Below are 24,217 nucleotides of genomic sequence, written 5' to 3' on the forward strand. Positions count from 1 at the left end.
TATACCAGAATGAAATTTCGTACCCGAACGAGGCTGGAATTTCATTCGGATTGAAAACCGGAATGCAATCATTCCCGATTGAGTTGTACGGAACGAAATTTCGTTTTGATGCATGTAAACGAAAAAGAGAAACAATTGGAGATGAGATGAACTCGTTCCACAATGACAGTCACTCGCGTATAATGCGAATAGCCCATGAATAAGTTTGTGGCTTTCAGAAATCAGTGCTTTGAGGCGTTCTTGGTTTGGATTAAGGCTCAAAAAGCTTAAAGATGTTCTCCCAATTACTAAAAACGTTTCCTTTTATGAATCTTTGGCGCAAAATTTTTGTCTCCCCTCGCCCAACGTCTTTGATTTTTGGTTTATTTTTTATATACGACTTTATTGGAATAATAAATTTCTGGAACTGCATCAAACTCAGCCAAACCCTTAATCTGAGCCTGTAATTACTCTAGGTGGGACAAAGTTTACAAAAAAGCATCACTGGAATAACTTTCTTCCTTTGTTCTGTTTTATGAATAAATTTACAATTTTTTTCCAAGGCCAACAATCATGGTGAACGCTGGCTTTTGTGGCCCATCAAATGGTCCTTTAAACCTCTCTTCACATTGTCTGCTTATTCCATGAAGTGGTATGTCGCGAGAACTGTTTCTACTTTACGGGAGTTCAAATCGTCTACCAGCTTTTTCAATTTTCATAAAATTTCATCATTCTACACATCAATTTTGCAGTGTGGATGCTCAAATTCGCACTATCACCAGCTAATCTACAAGCTAATTATAAACGTGCCCACTCCTGGGATAGTACTATCGCCCGGGCGGGGAGGGGGGGGGGTACTTCCTCATTAGAGGCTAAGGGGATGTGCCGCTGGATGGGGTCGCATTTTCACGACTGGGTTGACTATCATGGGGTAGCATTTTCAATAGAGTTACTAGAATGGGGTCGCAGATTTTAGGATTTTTGAGGCAAGAAAGTTCTTCATATTTTCGGTTAGCAGACGTACCAGAATGTTTGTACTGTAGGTGAAAAGTAAAGTGCTCTTCATTCAGTTCAAAAAATGGGTCAATTATTTTATTATGACCCATTTAAAGGATTGATAAGGTAGATACATAAATAGAAAGTGACTAAGTTTGGGATCGCGAAAATTACATTCGCCGAAAAATGAAAAAGATGGGTCTTTGATTGGCCAAAGAATAGACCATAATGGGGTAGGGGCCCTGAGGGGCCAGCGGCACATACCCAGCAAAAATTAATCCACGTACCCCCTTTCCCCCGCCCCCCCCCCCCCCCCCGGGCAGTATCGATGGCTTTACAGTTTTTTGTCGAGACCCTAAAGAAATAACTTATTAATAAATAACATGGCTAATGTCTGCCACTTCGAAGCTGGTTGTACTTCCCTCTTAGGGAAATGAAGGAGGCGGTGCAGAGGGAAGTTGGTAGTTATTAACAAATGGGTACATTGGTGTAAAGCTGGTATCACCCAGCATCTTTTTATCGCCCTCGTCATCGATTGACGCTCCACCGCTAACACACTCTGCGTACGAAGGAGGAGCTGAAATAAAAAACAAGTGATGTTTCAAAAGCAAAACCTTAGGTCGAAGAGTTCTGGAGCCAGTTTTTTTCTTTCTTTTTATAAATTGACCCCCGTGAAACCGGGTCCAAGCTTTTCTTCCCCTTGGGCAATTTATTGGCGTGTAACCGAAAACAGCAAAGTGATCAGATCCCAGAGCGAGCCCAACCCGCTTTGGGGGCAAGGTCCAGTGTAACGACACCAAAGGCTAGTGTAACCCTACGGGTAGCCGTAATTTTTGTGAGGGTGGGTGGGCGGGTGGAATTAATTTCGGAATACTACAGTAGTCACGATACAAAATGTTTCTTACCAATATTTGGATAATTCTGCGTAGGGTCACTATACTGTGTAGCGGCTGGTGGATACGCTGATGCTGCGTCAAATCCCGCCAGTGGTGGGGCACTAGGAGTCAAAGCAGCACCTGGGGGTGGGTATTGGGCTGGATGAAGGGGCGGCCGATATGGAACTGAGCCAATTGTGATAGGAATGTTTAATGTTGAGTTGAAGGCACCCTTCACTCTAACTTTCAGCTGTTGAAAGGTTGCAAGAAAAAAAATAAGCAACGAAATAGAACTGACCTACAACTGTTGGCGTTTAACTCGATTTTATATCAACTCTGCACACCTCCTAGTACATATCTGTGAAAGACAGTGGGGAGAAACATTTTTTGTTGGCTATTCCAGCTCAGCTCTGATTTGAACATTTTCAGGATTCGTTTGCTAATGAACGAAACAAACCTCGGCACTTAAAGTCGTAATTGTTCCTTACTATGAGGACCCGCATACGACTTTTTTTGCACACCACAGGACGCTGGCGTTGTTAAGGACGCTAGGGTTTGAGTGACAACCAATAAACTTCCTACTGCGAACAGCAATTAGTTTCTTTACCGTTTGGTCCAATCATCAGGGGTCAGTTATTCGATAAAGCGTCATATTTTTTAACAAGATAAAGGTGGCATCTGGCGATAGAGTAATTGAGAAGAGAATACAATTTAACATGAGCCAGAGATTTGCTAGCCTCCCACGCAGGCCCTTTTAGGGGAGCTCGTCTTTGTCAAACTTGGAACTTGGATTCTGGATTCCAATCGTTAGCGGGATTCCGGATTCCTTGGGCTGTATTCCTAGTTCCATAAACAAAATTTTCCCGGATTCTGGAATCAGGATTCCCTTACATGGGGCAAAACAAGAGTTCTTAGCAGTACTAAAAATATTCCATCAACAAATGAATTCACACCAGATGCAAGTCCTGTCATTCAAACCAGAACAACTACGGTTGGTTTGACTTAATGGCAAAATGTTGGCAAGGCAGCAAATGACAGTCGTCAAAAAAAAAAATCAGATATTTTAAACAATTCAGCCAAATGGACAGATAATAGGTAAATTACCCGTAGACAATACGATATCCTTATGCAACTGCAACTCGTCATGGTAGGGGGCAGAGAGGGGACTGGAAGTGGTACCATTGGCATGCGAGTCTCTTCCCCAGGCTTCACTCCTTCTTGAAACATGGATGCAACCTTATCTTCCCAGTGTTTTTGTTTCCCTAGAAATGAATTAAATCGATGATGGTGATGATGAAGGTAAAAATCATGGGAGTAACTGCAGCCACTTCTAACCTCTACTCCTAAAACAGTGGCTACGTGTATGTGGCTATGGGACTCTGGCTTGCTTTTATTTTGTAGTTTGCAAAGTAAGAGTTACAGCAGTGCAAAAAGTTGTCTCGCAGCTAAGTGCCTACACGGCTACATGGCTATGTAGCCATGCAGCCACTAGCCTGTTCCAGGCTCCGAGATAGTTGGGTCCACTGAATTGAGAAAGCACAAACACGAAAATAAAACGCCAACTTTTCGCGCACCTTTTTCTTTCGCATCTTCCCCACTATCTAAGAGCCTGGAACAGGCTATGCAGCCACGAGTACTGTTTTAGGGATATAGCCTCAAAGTGTCCAGGTGTTCGACAGCAATCAGTTAAATTGAAGTATGATTTCAACTCCATCAAATAAATATGAACAGGAAACCTTTCAGGAACTTTTTTCTTCTCCAACTAGAGGTGAAGCTTTCTTGTGTATTAAGGACTTTATCAATATGCTTATGCATGTATATGTACAAGACCTGACAAATAGTACCATGTGAAAGTCATCTGCCAAAAGTTTTCATTTTAATGGTTACACCATAGTAAATCAAAAACTGAGTAGACTCAAACGTTATAGCCTCCTTACAAAACTCGGTCAATCAGGTTAATATATTTCACACCATTATTACTAAAATATTGTGCAGTTCCCACTGCAATTCAAAACAGTGCTGACGCAAATACTGAATCAAATTAAATTGACTATTAATTAATTTGTTCTAGACTTGTTCTTAAGTGTGATGTTGGTTCTTTTACCCACCACCAGAAGCAATGAAGACAGTGAGTTGAATAAGTTGTATCTCCAGCCCAATAATCTCATTTTTTGAATTATTATTAATGACTGCAGAGACACCAATAGATTCTCCTGGACAGTAACCTCCTCTGTCAGTATAGACAATAATACTGAGTGGACCAGATACACAGCACAGGCATCCCACATTACGATCCTCTTGGATCTGACAAGGTTGCTGAGGAAATAAGAGTTGAAATATGTATGGTTGTATTAGACTTGACTCCAGTCACTTAAAAATTAGCCCCTATCTAAGGCTTAGTATACTATAAAACTGCTACTATAAAAGGGTTGGAAACTAAAATTTTGGAGCGTCTGACCCAGTCTCCTACCATAAAGAAAAGCCCCCTCCTCACTGCATGGAAGTTCACTCACCATGCCCTGAAATAGATCTTAATAAACGAAAAGGAAACAACAACACACTCAAGCAAAGTGTCGAAATTATACACTAAAAGCGGCGGCAAGATAGAGCCATTAGATTGATTAAGAGTCATGTTTATGCCAAACAGCAAACATGAATTTGTACCACGTGACCAAGTTTTTCCACTTATGTCCAGGTTTGCAGGCATCAGCAAAAACTGCATTTTTTGTGCACTTGAATTTAGCAATTTTAGCAAAAACTGCAATTTCTCCAATTTTTCCCAATTTTTGCTAGTCTGTGTGCAAACTTAGACCTACCTCAGTTTTCTTCTTAATTGTCATTTACTGTTGATTACTTCTAACTCAAAAAAAGCATAGTTTCCCGCCAGTTTTATCCATAAGAATTTTTCTGGATATTTTTTAACTGATTATTTTCTTTTCTGAAAAATTCTCAACTTCAATCTGACGTTTGCCACTTGCCGCAAATGTGACTCTTAATGGAGAGTTTAACGCAAATGGCAAAAGTCAGATTCACGTTCAGAATTGCTCAAAATAGAAAACAACAAAGGGGAAACTTTGTCATGTGGTACAAATTTATGTTTGCCATTTGACATAAACGTGATGCTCTCTCCAATCTTTCTATTTTCCCGCATTTTGCGGTTCTGTGGACAATGCAGTGTATTTAATGACCAGAGGTATTACTGGTACTTTGTACAAGAAGTGTACAAGGTGTACAAGGTAGTGTTCATCCTTCATGTAGCAATCATCGAAGCAAGGAGCATTTTGTCTGTTCACCAACCCGTTTTAAAAAATACAGACCAGGGTTGATGGACATTTCAGAACATTGGTAAGCTTCTGGCTAAAGGACAGTGTAGATTATTTTCAAGTGGAAAGTGAAAAGTGCCGTTAATTTTGAATTAACGTATGGTGCCAGTATGAACACCATACTCGCCAAACCGGGCATGTGATTCTTGATTTGTACTTGCCCGACCATTTTGGAACTTGCCTGGGTGCAGTAAGTGGGCGAATGCCAATGTCCAACCCTGTATAGGGGGCACTATTAAAGGAACTTTACTTTGCCAGTTTTTGCAATCTCATGATGCTAATACTCTGTTCATTTAATATACCTTCATTATACTTTAATGCCAGAACCTCATAAGAGTTTCTGACTATACAGAATAGGCTACAACTTACACCACCATGTTCATGTATACTGAATGCAAACATGTTGCAATTGTAACGATCAAAGATACTTGTATTTTTCAAAATCAATTTCTATTCCAAATCACATTTATTAAAATTAAGTCTACCAAAATATGTCTCTGCCAGTTTTCCTAGGTCCTGTTGAAAAAGTTACGAATAACTTGGTAATTAATATTTTCAGATTTCCTCTCTCTGTATTTTCTGATAGAGGAAAAAAGCTTTGTAAGAGTAAGCACAGACCCAATACATTGTATTTGATTTGCTAGGGAAAGATCATGATGTTAATAAAAACTTACTAAAAGCAGAGGTGTATTGATGTCCACATATTCCAACATAGTGAAAGCTGCTTTGGTCGTGATATCAAATCTCCATGGGCGGTCAACAATTCCCTTTAACCAGTAGCGAACATAGCCATACCTTCCTTCTACTGAGGTCGGCATATTAGTGTTTGGGATTAGAAACTGAAATGGATAGGAGTAATCACCAGGCTGGAGAACTGGGTCATTGCCACTCTGACCTGGAGCTGTTAATCAAAGTAGATAGATAGGTACACTTGTGTAGGTAGGTATTAATGGCAATGGGAAAAAGCTTAGAGGATTTTCAAACAGATCCCCTAATTCATCCTAGCTTTTTAGAAATGACCCCCATAAATCTTATGTATTGTGAAAGTGACCCCCCCCCCCCTCACCCACCTGATTGCAGTCGAAACTACAAAAATTATCAATATTCTAGCTACATTAAATTGCGCCAGAGTTCAGTAAATCTACTGAGTTGTGTTTATGAGATGGGTGTTCACTATTATTTTAATGGCTGTTAAATAAAAATTTCAGTTCATACTTGTTACTGCTTTGTACTACTTTCATGAAATTCATTAAAATCAGCATCCAGGTACGTAACACTCCCAACTGAAAATGAACCCCTCCAAAATAAATCAAGATTTTGAAAATGACCCCCCAGCAAAATGGCCAGCCCCCTCTCACCAATAATAAACGATCAGCCCCTATGTGGTCCTTGTGGGCTCCATTTTGCATCAAATACATTGCACCTAGACTTTCAAAAAAGTCCTTCATCGGATTTCATATGGGGCGGGACCAAGGACTTTTCATACTTGTTTGGTGCCAATTTTACTGACCCAAAAACGGGTCGGTGTGCTTGGACCAATCAGAGTAGCTACCCTTGGGGATAAAGCTGTCACTCACAAGTACTAAGCGCATTGAAACGTGACTTGAGGTTCAAATTCCAACATGGGGTTGATTGCGAAGTGGAAGGTGTTGACAGGCAAAGTACGACTCATAATATAGGCTTGTGACAGTGTGCTACGTGACCTTATAGTTTTGCTCTAAATTATGAGGATATCTCCCAGCAATTTTGCTCTTTTATGTGAAATGATGGGAGGCTCGTTGTATACACTGTATTTCTCTCAGTAGTGGTTGATCTTGAATTAAGTGCCATTTGCTCATTAAAATGTTTTTAAGGTTCTGCAAAGCAGGGTGGTACGTGGTAACGAAAGGCAGAATTTTCTTTCGCACTTCATTGTTCTTTTTTAAAGCTGACTTCCGCGCGGTAAATTTAACCTCAGAGGCAGTAATCGGCTCCTGTCAGAGGTGATTTTTTCTATGAGATTGTGACGGTAACCTCTAGCGCAAAGACGTTTTTTGAAGTTGAAGATGTTGTCATAGAAGGATTTAGATAAGGAGTTAGTTCTCAGGGGTATAAGGGCTTGGCCCTTTATGACACCTTTTCTGACCCCATGAGGGTTACAGGAAGAGAAATGCGTGTATTGAAAAGTCTTTGTAGGTTTAAAATGTGTGCGGATGTCAAGGATTCCTTGGTTGTGAAATCTCCTTTCCCAGTATTGACTCAGGATTGAAACAAGTTTTTTTTGTTTTTTTTCCGGCCCCCTGAGGTCGTCAACTTTCGCCTAAAATCATTGTTAGAGACAACTTTCGCACAAAGTAAACAAATTTGCTCCTTCGATGATGGAGATACACACACATGTTCAATAGATTTAGTTGGAGTGGAATCTGCACATTCCGCCATTGAAGGCAAGGACTCGCAAATGAAACCTGAAACCCCAAATGCAAGTCATGCCACTCCCCATTTTTGGCACGAAATGCAAATGGAAAACCCATCAAGCGAGACAAGTCGACCTCTCCCGACTTCCTCGCTCGCGGCCGAACAAGGCTTGCTCCACTCGCCAAGAGGTCAACTTGTAGCAAGTCTAACATTGCACCTAGTTCCAAAGGGAGGTAAATGTTTGAGGTATGCCTGGACACGGTGGGCAAAGAGGGTGAAGAGTAATTTTTCTTGGAATTAACTGATGCAGCATATCAGTTACTTCCAAAGTGATACATCTCTCGATAAATGAAGAAGGAGAACTGTGCCGAAAATGCATACTTTATCTGTAATAGGAAAATCACCCAGCCTGAATACGGTGCCAGCAATGTACTTGGTATATATATCTATCGGATACTTTTGTTTTCAATGTTTGTGGCACTTTTCCTAACCTGATACACACATAAACAGAGTTTTATTTCGAAACTTTGAGTTCATTTCTTTAAGTATAGGTTTTTGTTTTTGCTTCGTTTCGTTCGGTTTCGAAAATTACAGCGATAATATGCAAACCTGACCGCGATAAAAGTACTTTGTAAGCTTAAAACAAATTGAGCATAAATTTTAAAATTTAACCTGTGGCTTAAATCGAGACTTCACGCCATTAGCCCTGCTAACACTCTTCAAGAAAGCTAAGCCAGAATATAAGCAAGAAAAGTTAGTCGAGGTTAGTCGAGGTTGCTTCTAAAAACAAACTCAAAATGTAAAACCCTTCAATAAGAGGTTTATAAATGATTAATGTTGGAAGCCGGTTTTCATAACAATGATCCAGCTTGAATACTCGACAAGCAACAATGACACTCTACACGTCCAATAACAAAATGAATAAAACCCAAACTGACCTTTACCGAACAATGTTGCTAAGGTATCGATGTAAGTTTGGCTGTTATTATAGTGTCTTGTTCTCCTGTTATCTCCAGATCCGTGGGTTTCACTCCAATGTACGTGAGCTTTGCCATGAAACTCAATCCGTAGGCCTCGCAGTTTTAACTCCTTATTCACTTTGAGACGGAGGGTTCCATTAATTGCCTCCCCTGGGTAAAACGTCCTTTTCCCTCCATAAAATTCAACGACGAAGTAATCAATCTTGCCCATGGTTTAACAGCTGACATTCAATCAATTTTCAACCGTAATTACATGCATGATGAGTCTGCATTGAATTGATCACCTACAGCCAAAGGTCAGGGGGGGTTTTGAATGATAGGCTAGTAATATGTGCAGAGGGCTAAAATGACATCGCGTGCGAACTAAAGTGGTGCCCGATAGACCGGGGTAAGTGGATTTTGCGACCGGGCCAGTGAATTATGTTCTTTTAACAAGTTAAAACTTGTTAAACCATTAAGTGAAGTCTTAAAAATAACCGATAAAAAACAAATTATTATTAATTCTGCTTGTTCAGAACTTATTTCCGGTTAGTTAAGATGACTCTCAGACACCCTAACAAAAACGGGGCCTGAAAGATCCACAGAGATTTCAAACACTTGGGAGCAAAATAGCGGGCTCTTTTGATACTTAACGTGATAAATGTTTCGTTATTAGTCCGAAACTAACTTTTTCATAAAAACTAACCGACCTAACCGCGATCTAAGAGACGTCCTAAGAGGGTTTCTGACAGTATTTTCAGCATGCGAAAGACAATTTTCGAGTTTACCTGGCCTGTGAACTTTCTCATTGTTTTGCAACGCACCTTTTGTTTTTCTAGGTTCTATAGCGTTGACTTCTTTGTTTTCTTCTTTTTTTACGGCAGTGGTGAGTTTAACAGGTTCTTACACCGAGAACGAACCCATTTTCCCGCGAGTAGTTTCATTCGTTAGAAGTAGATCAGCTTGGTTTGTGTTCTCAGTTCCCGGGTAACCGATACACCTATTTTGAAATAGCTCTTTCGAGTTTTGTAGTCATTACGATCAAAATCTAAAACTCGCTAAAACGGCTTCAAAATCGCTCCAGAATTAAATTAAAGCAGACATTAAAACACACAATACAAACACTAGGTGAGTCAATTTTACTGATTTCAAACCTTTTACAAAGGCAAAACTCAAAACGTGCTTTGTTTATACATACCCTTTTTTTTCTTGTAAAACGCAAATTGATAGGAAAGAAAAGACCTTACTTGATTCAAACGAAATCTAAGCTTTTAAAGATAAAGCCAGCAGAAATATACATACATATATATATATATATATATATATATATATATATATATATATACCTGGTTTTTTGAAAACCGGGCTACTAAAAAATGTCAGTCTCTCACACTGATTGTTAATTTGATGGCCCTTGTTACTTGAAAAGTAAAATCTCACCTCAAAAAGAAATTATTGAATACATGAGCTTCCATTTGATAGAATCATCTGTCTTGAAAGTAACAAAAGTGAAGTTTTCCTCATTAATCTGGAAAATAAGGCATTTTAAGAAGCAATTTTTAGTGTCGGTGTCACCGATTGCAAAGCCAATTCCCCAGTTCACCCCATTTTTAATTGAAGCTGGTCTCCCAAAAACAATCTAAGCCAACACTGCTCAACAATACCAAGTCCTAAAACCAGCAGTTCAACTGCTTGCTGACTAGGAACATTATCAACAGGGTGGGTCATTGCTTGCATGCAAACAGCACAAACAAACTGCATAAGAGTGCAAAAACACATCAAACTTTACAACAACCCCACTCCCCTGGAATTTAACCAGGCTACCCCAAATGCATACCAGACGATAGCCCCGTGTCTGTGCAACAACATGGCACCCAGCCAGACACAACCCCCCCTTAATTTGAGTGAGACATTGAGCTTTAAAAGACAGGGGTAAGCCCAGGTACAAAAGCCCAGCGAATCTGCACTCTAGCACAAAGCATAGTCTTTACAACAACCCCACCCCCCTGGAATTTAACCAGGCTACCCGAAATGCATACCAGATGATAGCCCTGTGTCTGTGCAACAACATGACACCCAGCCAGACACAACCCCCCCTTAATTTGAGGGAGACATTGAGCTTTGAAAGACAGGGGTAAGCCCAGGTACAAAAACCCAGCGAATCTGCACTCTAGCACAAAGCATAGTCTTTACAACAACCCCACCCCCCTGGAATTTAACCAGGCTACCCCAAATGCATACCAGATGATAGCCCTGTGTCTGTGCAACAACATGACACCCAGCCAGACACAACCCCTTCTTAATTTGAGGGAGACATTGAGCTTTGAAAGACAGGGGTAAGCCCAGGTACAAAAACCCAGCGAATCTGCACTCTAGCACAAAGCATAGTCTTTACAACAACCCCACCCCCCTGGAATTTAACCAGGCTACCCCAAATGCATACCAGATGATAGCCCTGTGTCTGTGCAACAACATGACACTTAGTTTGACGGAAGCCCCCCTCAAAAAATATTATCTGGGCCAACGGGGGCAACAGCCCGTCCCTACGGGACGGACTGTTGCCCCCCTCGTGCAAATTTTCTGGAATTTGCACTGATTTCTGTCACTTCCAGGAAGTTATTTGAAGCCCATGGTTAAGAGGTGAGGGTGGTTAGTCCTGAAGAGCGAGATTGTTATTTTTACACTAAAAGTATCAGGGCTTTAAGCAAATTAAGTTTTAAAAGATTGCCTGCAATGTGCTGGACTTGACTTAAGATTTCAGGCAACCCGGTTTTCAAAACTCCAGGTAGATATATATATATATATATATATATATATATATATATATATATATATATATATATATATATATATATATATATATGAAGGTAATAAAATTCTGGTCCCTTCTATTAGGGGCTGTTTAGATGATAACGGAATGACTTTCATTCCGGAATGAGTTTCGTTCCAGAGTAAACCCTGACCCTGCCAACTGACAGCTGAACAGAGTTGCTTCGGTCTTTCCTAGATAGGAAATATCGACCTGCTTTATAGGAAAGATCGATCTGCTAGCAGGGTAAGTTCGTACTGCATTCACATGATAAAATCGTCCGGCTCAGCGTAAGGCATTTAATCGGCTCCTGTCTCACATGGTTTTCTTCCTTCAATCCTAGAAACTTGTTTTCAGTATACGAGATATACCAGAATGAAATGTCGTACCCGAACGAGGTTAGAATTTCATTCGGATTGAAAACTGAATTAATCCTCTCATTCCCGATTGAGTTGTACGGAACGAAATTTCGTTTTGATGCATGTAAACGAAAAAAAGAAAAACAATTAAAGATGAGATGAACTCGTTGAACAATGACAGTCAATCCTGTATAATGTGAATAGCCCATAACTAAGTTTGTAACTTTCAGAAATCAATGCTTTGAGGCGTTCTTGGTTTGGATGAGTAAGGCTCAAAAAGATAAAAGATGTTCTCCCGATTAGTAAAAAACGTTTCCTTTTATGAATCTTACGCGCAAAATTTTTGTGTCCCTTGTCCAACGTCTTTGATTTTTGGTTTACTTTTTATATACGACCTTATTGGAACAATAAATTTCTGGAACTGCATCGAACCCAGCAATACCCTTAACCTGAGCCTGTTATTACTCTAGGTGGGACAAAGTTTACAAAAAGCATCAGTGGAATAACTTTCCTCCTGGGTAGTAAATTTGTTCTGTTTTATATTTTTATTAACAAAAATATAATGATTTTTTTTTTCAGACGTTGATAATCAGGGGCGGAACAAAGGGCCGATAAGAGGCTAAGGCTAGAGGGGGGGGGGGGGGGGGAGGAGGGGAGGAGGACTTCGGCTAGATCCACCTGTCTGATCCAGTGCCACTTAAGGCTATGAAGTCTTTTTAACGGCAGCACTTAATTGCGGCATTCCCACGCCTTTGTCGAAATGCACTGTATCATATCGCCGCTTCTGCCCACTGACGCTTTCTGCGTAGGATGGTGGTGCTGCAAGAAGAAATGGAATGATTGTTTTTAATGAGAAAATCTACTCCACGTAATTAATAGAGGATGTAAATAAGGAACGGCAAACAATACCATCACAAAAAAACATAAACTTAAGCGGCTGTCCGTTTTACAAATCCTGTAGAGTTAAAGCAATCTTGAATTTGAAAGATACGCTTGTCACACGAACTTGGGACGGAGAGGAAAAAGGAATTGGGTTCGCGAGCATTTGAATCCACGACAGCCGCATAACACTGCATGGCCCTTTAGCGGAAGAACACAACTTGTAAAAAAAACGATCAAATAACTCAAAATCCGAACTAATTAGCTTTTTTCTTCTTGGTGATGATTTTTACAGAATAACTTTAGTCAGTCCTAAGGATTTTTTCACAAGTCGAATCAGTCAGTTTAACAAACTAATAATACAATGCAACGGTTGTATAAAATTGCAGGGATCTAGCCTTTCCACTCATTCATCCAAAGTTCTTTTTCAGGGCAATTCCTCACAAATGCCTCACAAATCTGGACTATTGTTTATTAACCCATCGCGACCGGACAGTTAAGTTTAGTTTTGCTGCTTTAGTGTTTCATTCTTTGGTCTTTTCCATCGTTTACAGTTTTTAGAAGTCTTAGTCGTCTTTTGGCAACCTTCGGAAGTCTTCGGAACATGTTCGGTAATGCTCGGAACTCCTTGTACATTTTTGGAAAGCCAGGGTAATATGTGATGCCATATGTGACGTCGTAACCAGCTTGAGACTAATACGTATCCAGCGAGAATTGAAGGACGCGGATTTTGGACGTCTAGAACTATACAAATTTGGTGACGCTCTTTACCCTCGTGAATTTCTCTCATTTCAAACGCTCTCTTTTGCCCTCGAACATGTTGCGGTTCAAATGTATAGTTGGTTTGAATTATATTTTCCTTTGTTTTTGGGTAAAAGTAATGTAAGATAATAAATTTGAAACAAGGAAAAATAAAATTTCAACGGAGGATAAAATCGAATGACAACATACATGAGCTGAACTTGAACGAACTACAATCCTGGACATAAGTCCTTGGGACAGTACTGCAATATTCATATTTTTCTGTCATTCTCGGTTTCCTCTTAAAACAGTGCATCCTTTCAAAATTTCTTGCAGTTTTCCCTTCCCCCACTCTATACAAAGTTGAAACACGGGAAAACTTCTGGGTTGTTTTGGGGTGAGGGGAGGGGCTGGACCTGTGTGAATATGGAAAACGCCCCAGAAATGCAATAGTGTCCCGAGACTTTTGTCCATGATTGGAGCTGCGCATCCGTACCTTCACGTACGGAGCCAATTGTGACTGGAATGTGCACACAGAAATTTACGGTACCACGCAATAGAAGAGTAAACTAGAGAAAGAAAAGGGATACTTTTACATGAATACTTGACCATTTGAGTATAACTTGCAAACTGGCCACTGTTTCAGTGTTTCAGGCTAGACTTGCATAACGTCTTGTTGTATGTATTGAGTGGGAAAAATGATGTATTATCGAAATTTCTTCAGCATGGCATGGGCGATCATTTGAACGAGGCTTCGCTTCATTTGTCATTGGCTGGCCCTAATACCTCATTTAAAACCCCGAGTTAGGGAAATAAACTTCATTTTAGTCAGCCGTGACGAACGTGTGATGTCATTCAAGTTACATACTTATTTAGAATTGCTTTAGACTCCTTTAATTGGCATTTTTCTACGAAACCGGGGGCAGTCGAGTTTTGCCTTTCATCGAAGGTCATAGCATTGCTAGATACTTCCCGGCCGATTCGGAACCTTCAATACGAGCCAAGATATTGAGCGCCAGTATTGAGTGCTACTTCAGTTCATTTTCTGATATTAAGCCAGGGGGCGCTAGCTTCAACTAGCTGATTAAACAATCATTGCCATGTCCATACTTAACTAGAAATTAAGTGAAAGATCCGCTTTATTGTGGATCCTCCTTGAGTGCATTGTAACACTAGAAAAAGATCACAATGCGAGAGAGTTGAAAAGGCGAGAAGAGTACTGAAAACTCGGATGTAGGTGTAAACCGAAAACCATAACGGTTACAAACCGGCAATAACGGTAGGGGAGGGGAGGGGAGGAAATGAAAAAGAGCCCAGAAATTCGCATATTCCTACTCAGTGTCTGTCTCTGACTCTCCCAATAACTACACTTGTAAAGTACACTTGTAAAAGTTTTACTAAATTGACCCCTGCAGGTCCCAATGTTGGGTCTTTGTAGCTCAGTTGGCAAAGCACTGCAACGGTAACGCAGATGCCAAGGGTTCAAATACCGTTGAAGTCCCGAAATTTTTTCGGGTCTAGTTGCCATGGCTAAAATTGCAATTACCACTGCGACGATCATATCTTCATTTAGATTTGTATTTTCGCAGTTTACATCATCTTCTATGTTTCATTCCTTTTCACGGCTTAAGATGAACTCAACAAATTGGCAAGCTCCCAATTGGAGGGTCTTCGTAGCTCAGTTGGTAGAGCACTGCAGCGCTAACGCAGAGACCATGTGTTTGCGTCCCGTTGAAGTCGCGAAATTTTTTCGCGACGATGATATCTTCATTTAAATTTGATTGCATTTCCGCAGTTCACATCATCTTCATTCTAGCAAAAGAATAAATGAGCAACACAAATTTTTGTCATTATTCGAGGATATTATAAAAACTTGAAGCTCATATGATTGGTACGATAGTCTCGATCGCTGCTAGGCTTTTCAAGCGATTGGTTATATCGAGGGAGGGGTGAGAGGCTGCAGTCCCGTACGATCGAACCTCTCGTAAGCGACCACTCAAAATGCCAACGAGAATCAGACCTCACAATCGGCGACAAAATTTGTTGAGACATTGTACTCAATAGGGAGGACTTCAAAGAACGAAAAAACTCCACACCCCTCCCCTCCATTCAATGTTGGGATGTTTGCTGTTTTCTTGAGGTAGCTCGAACAGCGGCACAACATTGCATGGAGGGGGTGTCGTGAGGGGATGGGGGAGAAAAAGCTATATTTTCCTCTTTTGAAGTCAGGAAATGTCAAAAATCCCCTTTAGGGCGAAGTGGCACTGAAATGGTACTTCCACTACAACTGGAAGTGCTCCGTGTACTCTAAAGTTGACAAATACTAAGAACCGACGGGCAGGAGTATCTAACCGAATAGGGAATGTTTTTAAAGCAGTAATCAGCGATCGAGGAAAATCGAAGCTTGTTTTTCCAATATCATTTTAATATACACATTACACTGAAGGCTTTTCTGGAGAGCATAGTATTTAAAAATACAGTTATCTGGATGGACAGTTTTCATTGATAGTGAATTCTTTTCATCATGAGCTGATCTAGACTAATGGTAAACGCTCATGATCTTTCAAGAATTTTTAGTTGGTAAAACGTAACATTTTGAACTACAATATTCAGTATAAATAATGGTATTATTTGATTTACAATCCACATTCAAAGTAATACAGGAATTAAAAGTAAACTTTTGCCGAACACATATTATAAATATTAGAGACATCAGTTTGAGTACAGTTACAGTCCAGTTTGGATATAATTATAGTAGACACTTACAGGAATCGAAAGCAAACGGAAAGGATCTAAAAAGTATAAAACGTACGTCTTGCTAAGTTTTGCCAGGGCTCTCGTCCTTAACATTGAGATTAACGAAGCCATTCTAAGCTATTTAATTTCTATCGATCCCTTGGTCGCCATTTTCACTCAGGGGAAAACATTCCTTTTTGTCACAAAAGTACAGTCAACTTCTCTACAAAGTCTTATCGAGTTGAAAAGGTGCAGTTACGTAAGACACTTTTAGCGTGGTAAATGGCCCTTTACCACGGAATATTCCTGGTTAGGCCAATGACATTTCTTTTACTGTTAGAATAAATTTACAATTTTTTTCCACGGCCAACAATCATGGTGAACGCTGGCTTTTGCGGCCCATCACACGGTCCGATAAACCTCTTGTCACATTCTTTGCTTATTCCATGAAGTGGTATGTCGCGAGAACTGTTTCTACTTTACGGTATTACAAATGGTCTACCAGTTTTTTCAATTTTCATACAATTTCATCATTCTACACATCTTTTTTACGGTGTGGATGCTCAAATTCGCACTATCACCAGCTAATCTACAAGCTAATTATAAACGTGCCCACTCCTGCGATAGTACTATCGCCCGGGGGCGGGGGTACTTCCTTATAAGAGGCTAACGGGGATGTGCCGCTGGATGGGGTCGCATTTTCACGAGTGGGTTGACTATAATGGGGTAGCATTTTCAAAAGAGTTTCTAGAATAGGGTCGCAGATTTTAGGATTTTTGAGGCAAGAAAGTTCTTCATATTTTCGGTCAGCAAACGTACCAGAATGTTTGTACTGTAGGTGAAAAGTAAAATGTTCTTCATTCAGTTCAAAAAATGGGTCAATTTATTTTATTGTGACCTATTTAAAGGATTGATAAGGTAGATCCATAAATAGAAAGTGACTCAGTTTGGGATCGCGAAAATTACATTTGCAAAAAAATGAAAAAGATGGGTCTTTAATTGGCCAAAGAATAGACCATAATGGGGTAGGGGCTCTGAGAGGCCAGCGGCACATACCCAGCAAAAACTAATCCAAGTACCCCCTTCCCCCCCCCACACTATCGATAGCTTTACAGTTTTTAAGAAAAAACTTCTTCATAAATGACATGGCTAATGTCCGCCACTTGGAAGCTAGTTGTACTTCCCTCTTAGGGAAATGAAGGAGGCGGTGCAGAGGGAAATTGGTAGTTATTAACAAATGGGTACATTGGTGTAAAGCTGGTATCACCCAGCGTCTTTTTATCGCCCTCGTCATCGATTGACGCTCCACCGCTAACACACTCTGCGTACGAAGGAGGAGCTGAAATCAAAAACAAGAAATGTTTCATAAGCAAAATCTTAGGTCAAAGAGTTCTGAAGCCAGTCTTTTTCTTTCTTGACCCCGCAAAACCGGATCCAAGCTCTTCTTCCCCTCGGGCAATTTATCGGCGTGTAACCGAAAACATGAAAGTGATCAGATCTCAGAGCGAGCCCAACTCGCTTAGGGGACAAGGTCTAGTTTAACCCTACGGGTAGCCGTAATTTTTGTTGGGATAGGTGGGTGGGTGGGTGGGTGGTCGGGTGGGATTAATTTTGGAATACTACGGTAGTCACGAGACAAAATGTTTCTTACCAATATTTGGATAATTCTGCGCAGGGTCACTATACTGTGTAGCGGCTGGTGGATACGCTGATGCTCCGTCAAATCCCGCCAGTGGTGGGGCACTAGGAGTCAAAGCAGCACCTGGGGGTGGGTATTGGGCTGGAAGGGGCGGTCGATATGGAACTGAGCCAATTGTGATAGGAATGTTTAATGTTGAGTTGAAGGCACCCTTCACTCTAACTTTCAGCTGTTGAAAGGTGGCAAGAAAAAAAATAAGCAACGAAATAGAACTGACCTAAAACTGTTGGTGTTTAACTCGACTTTATATCAATTCTGCACACTTCCCAGTACATGTGGGGAAAATAATTTCTTATTAGCCTATCCAACTCAACTTATTTGAGCATTTTCAGAATTCGTTTGTTTATGAATGAAACAAACCTCGGCACTTAAACTCGTAATTGTTCCTTGCTAGCCGAGGTTTCAAGGCAAAAGAAAAAATGAAACGATGAGGGAGAGAGGACTATCTTATTCCTCTCATTTTTTCTCGCCATATAAAGTCTGCTAGCAGGAAAAATTATAGTTCGAGTAACAGGTCACCCCATGTAAGGGTATCCAGGACAGTCTTGCATTCTGGATTCCAATCATTAGCAGGATTCTGGATTCCTTGAGGTGTATTCCTTGTTCCATAAGCAAAATTTTCCCGGATTCTGGAATCAGGATTCCCTTACATGGGGCAAAACAAGAGTTCTTAGCTGTACTAAAAATATTCCATCAAAAAAGGAATTCACACCAGATGCAAGTCCTGTCATTCAAACCAGAACAACTATGGTTGGTTTGACTTAATGGAAATTGTTGGCAAGGCAGCAAATGACAGCCGTAAAAAAAATCAGATATTTGAAAAAATTCAGCTAAATGGACAGATAATGGATAAATTACCCGTAGAAAATATGATATCCTTATGCAACTGCAACTCGTCATGGTTGGGGGCAGAGAGGGGACTGGAAGTGGTACCATTGGCATGCGAGTCTCTTCCCCAGGCTTCACTCCTTCTTGAAACATGGATGCAACCTTATCTTCCCAGTGTTTTTTTTTTCCTAGAAATGAATTAAATTGATGATGGTGATGATGAAGATAAAAATCATGGGAGTAACTGCAGCCACTTTTAACCTATACCCCTAAAACAGTGGCTATGTGGCTATGGGACGCATGGTTTGTTTTTGTTTTGTGGTTTGGCCATGTAGCCATGTAGCCACAAGCCACTGTTTTAGGAGTATAGCTTCAAAGTAGCTGGGTGTTCGACAGTTCAGCCAAATCGGAGTATGATTTCAACTTCGTCAAATAAATATGAACATAGGAAGCCTTTCAGGAACTTTTTTCTTCTCCAACTAGAGGTGAAGCTTTCTTGTGAATTAATTATGCTTATATGTAAGGTCCCCATACTTAAGTGTTAGCACTTGTTATAATCCACCCTGACCTGACAAATAGTACCATGTGAAAGTCATCTGCCAAAAGTTTTCATTCTAATGGTTACACCATATATAGTAAATCAAAAACTGAGTAGTCACTCAAACGTTATAGCCTCCTTACAAAACTTGGTCAATCACTCTGGTGAAAAGGTTAATATCTTTCAAACCTTTATAACTACAATATTAATTTATGCGGTTCCCACTGCAATTCAAAACAGTGCTGATGCAAATTCTGAATCAAATTAAATTGACCAGAAGGCAAAATCCCGAGGAGGCACTCTAGTAACTCGCGCGTATACTAAGGAAAGTACTTACAGTTGAAATATACAGTCATATGGTCAATATAGAGAAAATCTTGATTTGCTTGAACAGGGGCTGGGAGGAATTGGTAGGTAATGATGACGTTTCTATTGTTTGCGCCCGCAAGTACGAAATGGTTAGGATGACGTAAAGACAGAACATCCCCAAGGGACCACTTAGGTAGATTTTGTGACATTTATTGTGCGGTCATACTTCTACACTCTTTTGTGTTACATGTTATTAGTGACATTCTGTGGAACAGTTGTTTCAGTAAAAGTTATGGACCAAAATTTTAACGACACTCGTTAAGCGCAGAAGAAGTTATAAGGTGCTTATAACTGTGTATCATAGACACTTGGAGAGTTTGCCAGACATGGGTTCACAAATCTTTCATTCATTTGGAAACCTTGCCAGACACTCTTTCTCTCTCTTTGACCGGAATAAGACTCAGCCCCAAACAAGCTAGACGAGTGAAGAACGGCTAGCTTCTCACTAGCAGAACAATGGACGATTACAGAAATTTGCTGACAATCAAATTCTGTGCTCACTTATTCCCTTCTCACAGATGTCATTCCGCTATAAAGTTTCAAATAAGACTCATAACTGTGCGAGTGTGAATTGATGAAACGTCTAATTTCTAAGGCTTCCTTTCCGACAAAAAAAAAAAATGAACTGAATGTAAAAAGTGAAAGAGAAACAGCGAAAAATTCAACCTCTAATTAAATCTTTTCTTCTGGTTTAGAATAAACTATTCTCGAAACTGAGAATGTTTTGATCAAAGCTGTGTAAATCAACCTGAAACTGTGCATGGAACTTTGCGTTTCCTGTATTTATCTCACCTATTGCATGGAATATGTGTGAAAATCTTCCTTATGAATCGGTATATTTCAAAGAGCTACACAACGAGTAAGAATGCTATCGACCAACAATATACAGAGCGGGGGCAGGTGTAGTGTCAACTATTACTAGTTAATTTGTTCTAGACTTGTTCTTAAGCATGATGTTGGTTCTTTTACCCACCACCGGAAGCAATGAAGACAGTGAGTTGAATAAGTTGTATCTCCAGCCCAATAATCTCATTTTTTGAATTATTATTAATGACTGCCGAGACACCAATAGATTCTCCTGGACAGTAACCTCCTCTGTCAGTATAGACAATAGTACTGAGTGGACCAGATACACAGCACAGGCATCCCACATTACGATCCTCTTGGATCTGACAAGGTTGCTGAGGAAATAAGAGTTGAAATTAATGTACCGGTCGTATTAGACTTGACTCAAGTCACTTTAGCCCTGTCTAAGGCTTAGTATACTAAAAAACTGCTACTATAACAGGGTTGGAAGCTAAAATTTTGGAGCACTCAGCCAGATCAGTTTTCACTTAACCAGTCTCCTACCATAAAAAATAACCCCCTCTTCACTGGATGGAAGTTCACTCACCATGCCCTGAAACTAACCTTATTTAAATAAACAAAAAGGAAATAACAAAAGACTCAATCAAAGTGTCGAAATTATACACTAAAAGTGGTGGCAAGATAGAGCCATTAGATTGATTAAGAGTCACGTTTATGCCAAACAGCAAATGTGAATTTGTACCGCATGACCAAGTTTTTCCACTTATGTTCAGGTTTGCAGGCAGCAGCATAAATTGCAATTTTTCACGCACTTGAATTTAGCAATTTTAGCAAAAACTGCAATTTCTCCAATTTTTCACAATTTTTGCTAGTCTGTGTGCAAACTTGGAGATATCTCAGTTTTCTTCTTAATTGTTCTTTACCGTCTGTTACTTCTAACTAAAAAAAACACACCAGTTTTATCCATAAGAATTGCTCTGGATAGTTTTTATCTGATTATTTTCTTTTCTGAAAACTCCCCAACATCAATCTGACGTTTGCTGCTTGCCGCAAATGTGACTGTTAATGGAGAGTTTAAGCTTCATGTATATTGCAAGCAGCAAACGTCAGATTCAAGTTGAGAATTGCTCAAAATAGAAAAGGAGGAGATAAAAACAGCTCAAAACAATCATTACGGATAAAAAATTGCGTGAAACTTGGTCACGTGGTACAAATTCATGTTTGCCATTTGGCATAAATGTGATGCTGTCTCCAATATTTCTAATTTCTCACATTTTGCGGTTCTGTGGACAACGCAGTGTATTACTAGGTATTACTGGTACTTTGTACAAGTGTTCATCCTTCATGTAGCAATCATTGAAGCAAAGAGCATTTTGTCTGTTCACCAACCCGTTTTAAAAAATACAGACCAGGGATGGTGGACATTTCAGAACATTGGTAAGCTTCTGGCTAGAAGACAGTGTAGATTATTTTCAAGTGGAAAGTGAAAAGTGACGTTAATTTTGAATTAACGTATTGTGCCAGTATGAACACCGTACTCGCCAAACCGAGCATGTGATTCTTGATTTGTATTTGCCCAACCATTTTGGAACTTGCCTGGGTGAGTGGGCGAGCGCCAATGTCCGACCCTGTATAGGGGGCACTATTAAAGGAACTTTACTTTGCCATTTTTTGCAATCTCATTATGCTAATACTCTGTTCATTTAATATACCTTCATTCTGACTATACAAAATAGGCTACAGCTACACCACCATGTTCATGTATACTGAAGGCAAACATGTTGCAATTATAATGATCAAAGATACTTGTATTTTTCAAAACCAATTTCTATTCCAAACCACATTTATTAAAATTAAGTCTACCAAAATATGTCACTGTCAGTTTTTCAAGGTCCTGTTAAAAGAGTTACGAATAACTTGGTAATTAATATTTTCAGATTTTCTCTCTCTGTATTTTCTGATAGAGGAAAAAAGCTTTGTATGAGTAAGCACAGAAGCAATACGTTGTATTTGATTTGCTAGGGAAAGATCATGACGTTAATAAAAACTTACTAAAAGCAGAGGTGTATTGATGTCCACATATTCCAACATAGTGAAAGCTGCTTTGGTAGTGATATCAAATCTCCATGGGCGGTCAACAATTCCCTTTAACCAGTAGCGAACATAGCCATACCTTCCTTCTACTGAGGTCGGCATATTAGTGTTTGGGATTAGAAACTGAAATGGATAGGAGTAATCACCAGGCTGGAGAACTGGGTCATTGCCACTCTGACCTGGAGCTGCCAATCAAAGTAGATAGATAGGTACACTTGGGTAGGTAGGTATTAATGGTAATAGGAAAAAGCTTAAAGGATTTTCAAACTGACCCCCCAATTCATCCTTAAATGCTTTTCAGAAATGACCCCCATAAATCTTATGTATTGTGAAAGTGACCCCCCTCACCCACCTGATTGCAGTCGAAACTACAAAAATTATCAATATTCTAGCTACAATAAATTGTGCCGAAGTTCAGTACATGTAAATCTACTGAGTTGTGTTTATGAGATGGGTGTTCACTTTTTAATGGCTGTTAAATGAAAATTTCAGTTCATACTTGTTACTGCTTTGTACTACTTTCATGAAATTCATTAAAATCACTGGCCAGGTACGTAACACTCCCAACTGAAAATGAACCTCTCCAAAATAAATCAAGATTTTGAAAATGACCCCCAGCAAAATAGCCGGCCCTCCCTTTGTGGGCTCTATTTCGCATCAATAAATACATTGCACCTAGTTCCAAAGGGAGGTAAATGCCTGAGGTATGCCTGGGCACGGTGGGCAAAGGGGGTGAAGAGGAATTTTCCTTGGACTTAACTGATGCAGTACATATCAATTACTTCCAAAGTGAATACATCTCTTGATAAATAAAGAAGGAGAACTGTGCCGAAAATGCATACTTTATCTGTAACAGGAAAATCACCCAGTCTGAATAAGGTGCCAGCAATGTAATTGGTGTCTATTGGATACTTTGTTTTCAATGTTTGTGGCACCCCGGCCTGATACACACACAATCAGAGTCTTAAATTATTTCGAAACTTTGAGTTCATTTCGTTAAGTATAGGTTTTTGTTTTTGCTTCGTTTCGTTTGGTTTCGAAAATTACAGCGATAATATGCAAACCTGACCGCGATCAAAGTAGTTAAGCTTAAAACAAATTGGGCATAAATTTTAAAATTTAACCTGTGGCTTAAATCGAGACTTCACGCCATTAGCCCTGCTAACACTCTTCAAGAAAGCTAAGCCAGAATGTAAACAAGAAAAGTTAGTCGACGTTAGTCGAGGTTGCTTCTAAAACAAACTCAAAATGTAAAACCTTTAATAAGAGGTTTATAAATGATTAACGTCGGCAGCAGTTTTCACAACAATGATCCGGCTTGAATACTCGACAAGCAACAAGACAGTCTACACGTCCAATAACAAAATGAATAAAACCCAAACTGACCTTTACCGAACAATGTTGCTAAGGTATCGATGTAAGTTTGGCTGTTACTATAGTGTCTTCTTCTCCTCTTCTTTCCAGATCCGTGGGTTTCACTCCAGTGAACGTGAGCTTTGCCATGAAACTCAATCCGTAGGCCTCGCAGTTTTAACTCCTTATTCACTTTGAGACGGAGGGTTCCATTAATTGCCTCCCCTGGGTAAAACGTTCTTTTCCCTCCATAAAATTCAACAACGAAGTAATCAATCTTGCCCATGGTTTACAGCTGACATTCAAACAATTTTTAACCGTAATTACATGCATGACGAGTCTGCATTGAATTGATCACCTACAGCCAAAGGTCAGGGGAGGGTTTCGAAAGATAGGCTAGTAATATGTGCAGAGGGCTAAAATGACATCGCGTGCGAACTAAAGTCGTGCCCGATAGATTGGGGTAAGTGGATTTTGCC

The 24,217-nt window shown here is 39.9% G+C and overlaps 2 protein-coding genes across 2 annotated transcripts; both read right to left on the bottom strand.

The window, feature by feature from the left end:
* Positions 1 to 1,335: 1,335 nt before the first annotated feature.
* Positions 1,336 to 8,778, bottom strand: LOC140928970 (arrestin domain-containing protein 3-like). Its single transcript, XM_073378782.1, has 6 exons — positions 8,506 to 8,778; positions 5,848 to 6,074; positions 3,959 to 4,166; positions 2,955 to 3,112; positions 1,881 to 2,100; positions 1,336 to 1,552 (listed from the first exon to the last, which is right to left on the bottom strand). Exons 1-6 carry the CDS (start codon positions 8,756 to 8,758, stop codon positions 1,401 to 1,403), a joined length of 1,218 nt encoding a protein of 405 aa, XP_073234883.1. The 5' UTR covers positions 8,759 to 8,778; the 3' UTR covers positions 1,336 to 1,400.
* Positions 8,779 to 17,084: 8,306 nt separating this feature from the next.
* LOC140928973 (arrestin domain-containing protein 3-like) lies at positions 17,085 to 24,076 on the bottom strand. Its single transcript, XM_073378785.1, has 6 exons — positions 23,772 to 24,076; positions 22,344 to 22,570; positions 20,458 to 20,665; positions 18,608 to 18,765; positions 17,702 to 17,918; positions 17,085 to 17,389 (listed from the first exon to the last, which is right to left on the bottom strand). Exons 1-6 carry the CDS (start codon positions 24,022 to 24,024, stop codon positions 17,238 to 17,240), a joined length of 1,215 nt encoding a protein of 404 aa, XP_073234886.1. The 5' UTR covers positions 24,025 to 24,076; the 3' UTR covers positions 17,085 to 17,237.
* Between the last annotated feature and the right edge of the window lie 141 nt (positions 24,077 to 24,217).

Source organism: Porites lutea, chromosome 2 (assembly GCF_958299795.1).
Source record: "Porites lutea chromosome 2, jaPorLute2.1, whole genome shotgun sequence".
Classification (NCBI taxonomy): Eukaryota; Metazoa; Cnidaria; class Anthozoa; order Scleractinia; family Poritidae; genus Porites; species Porites lutea.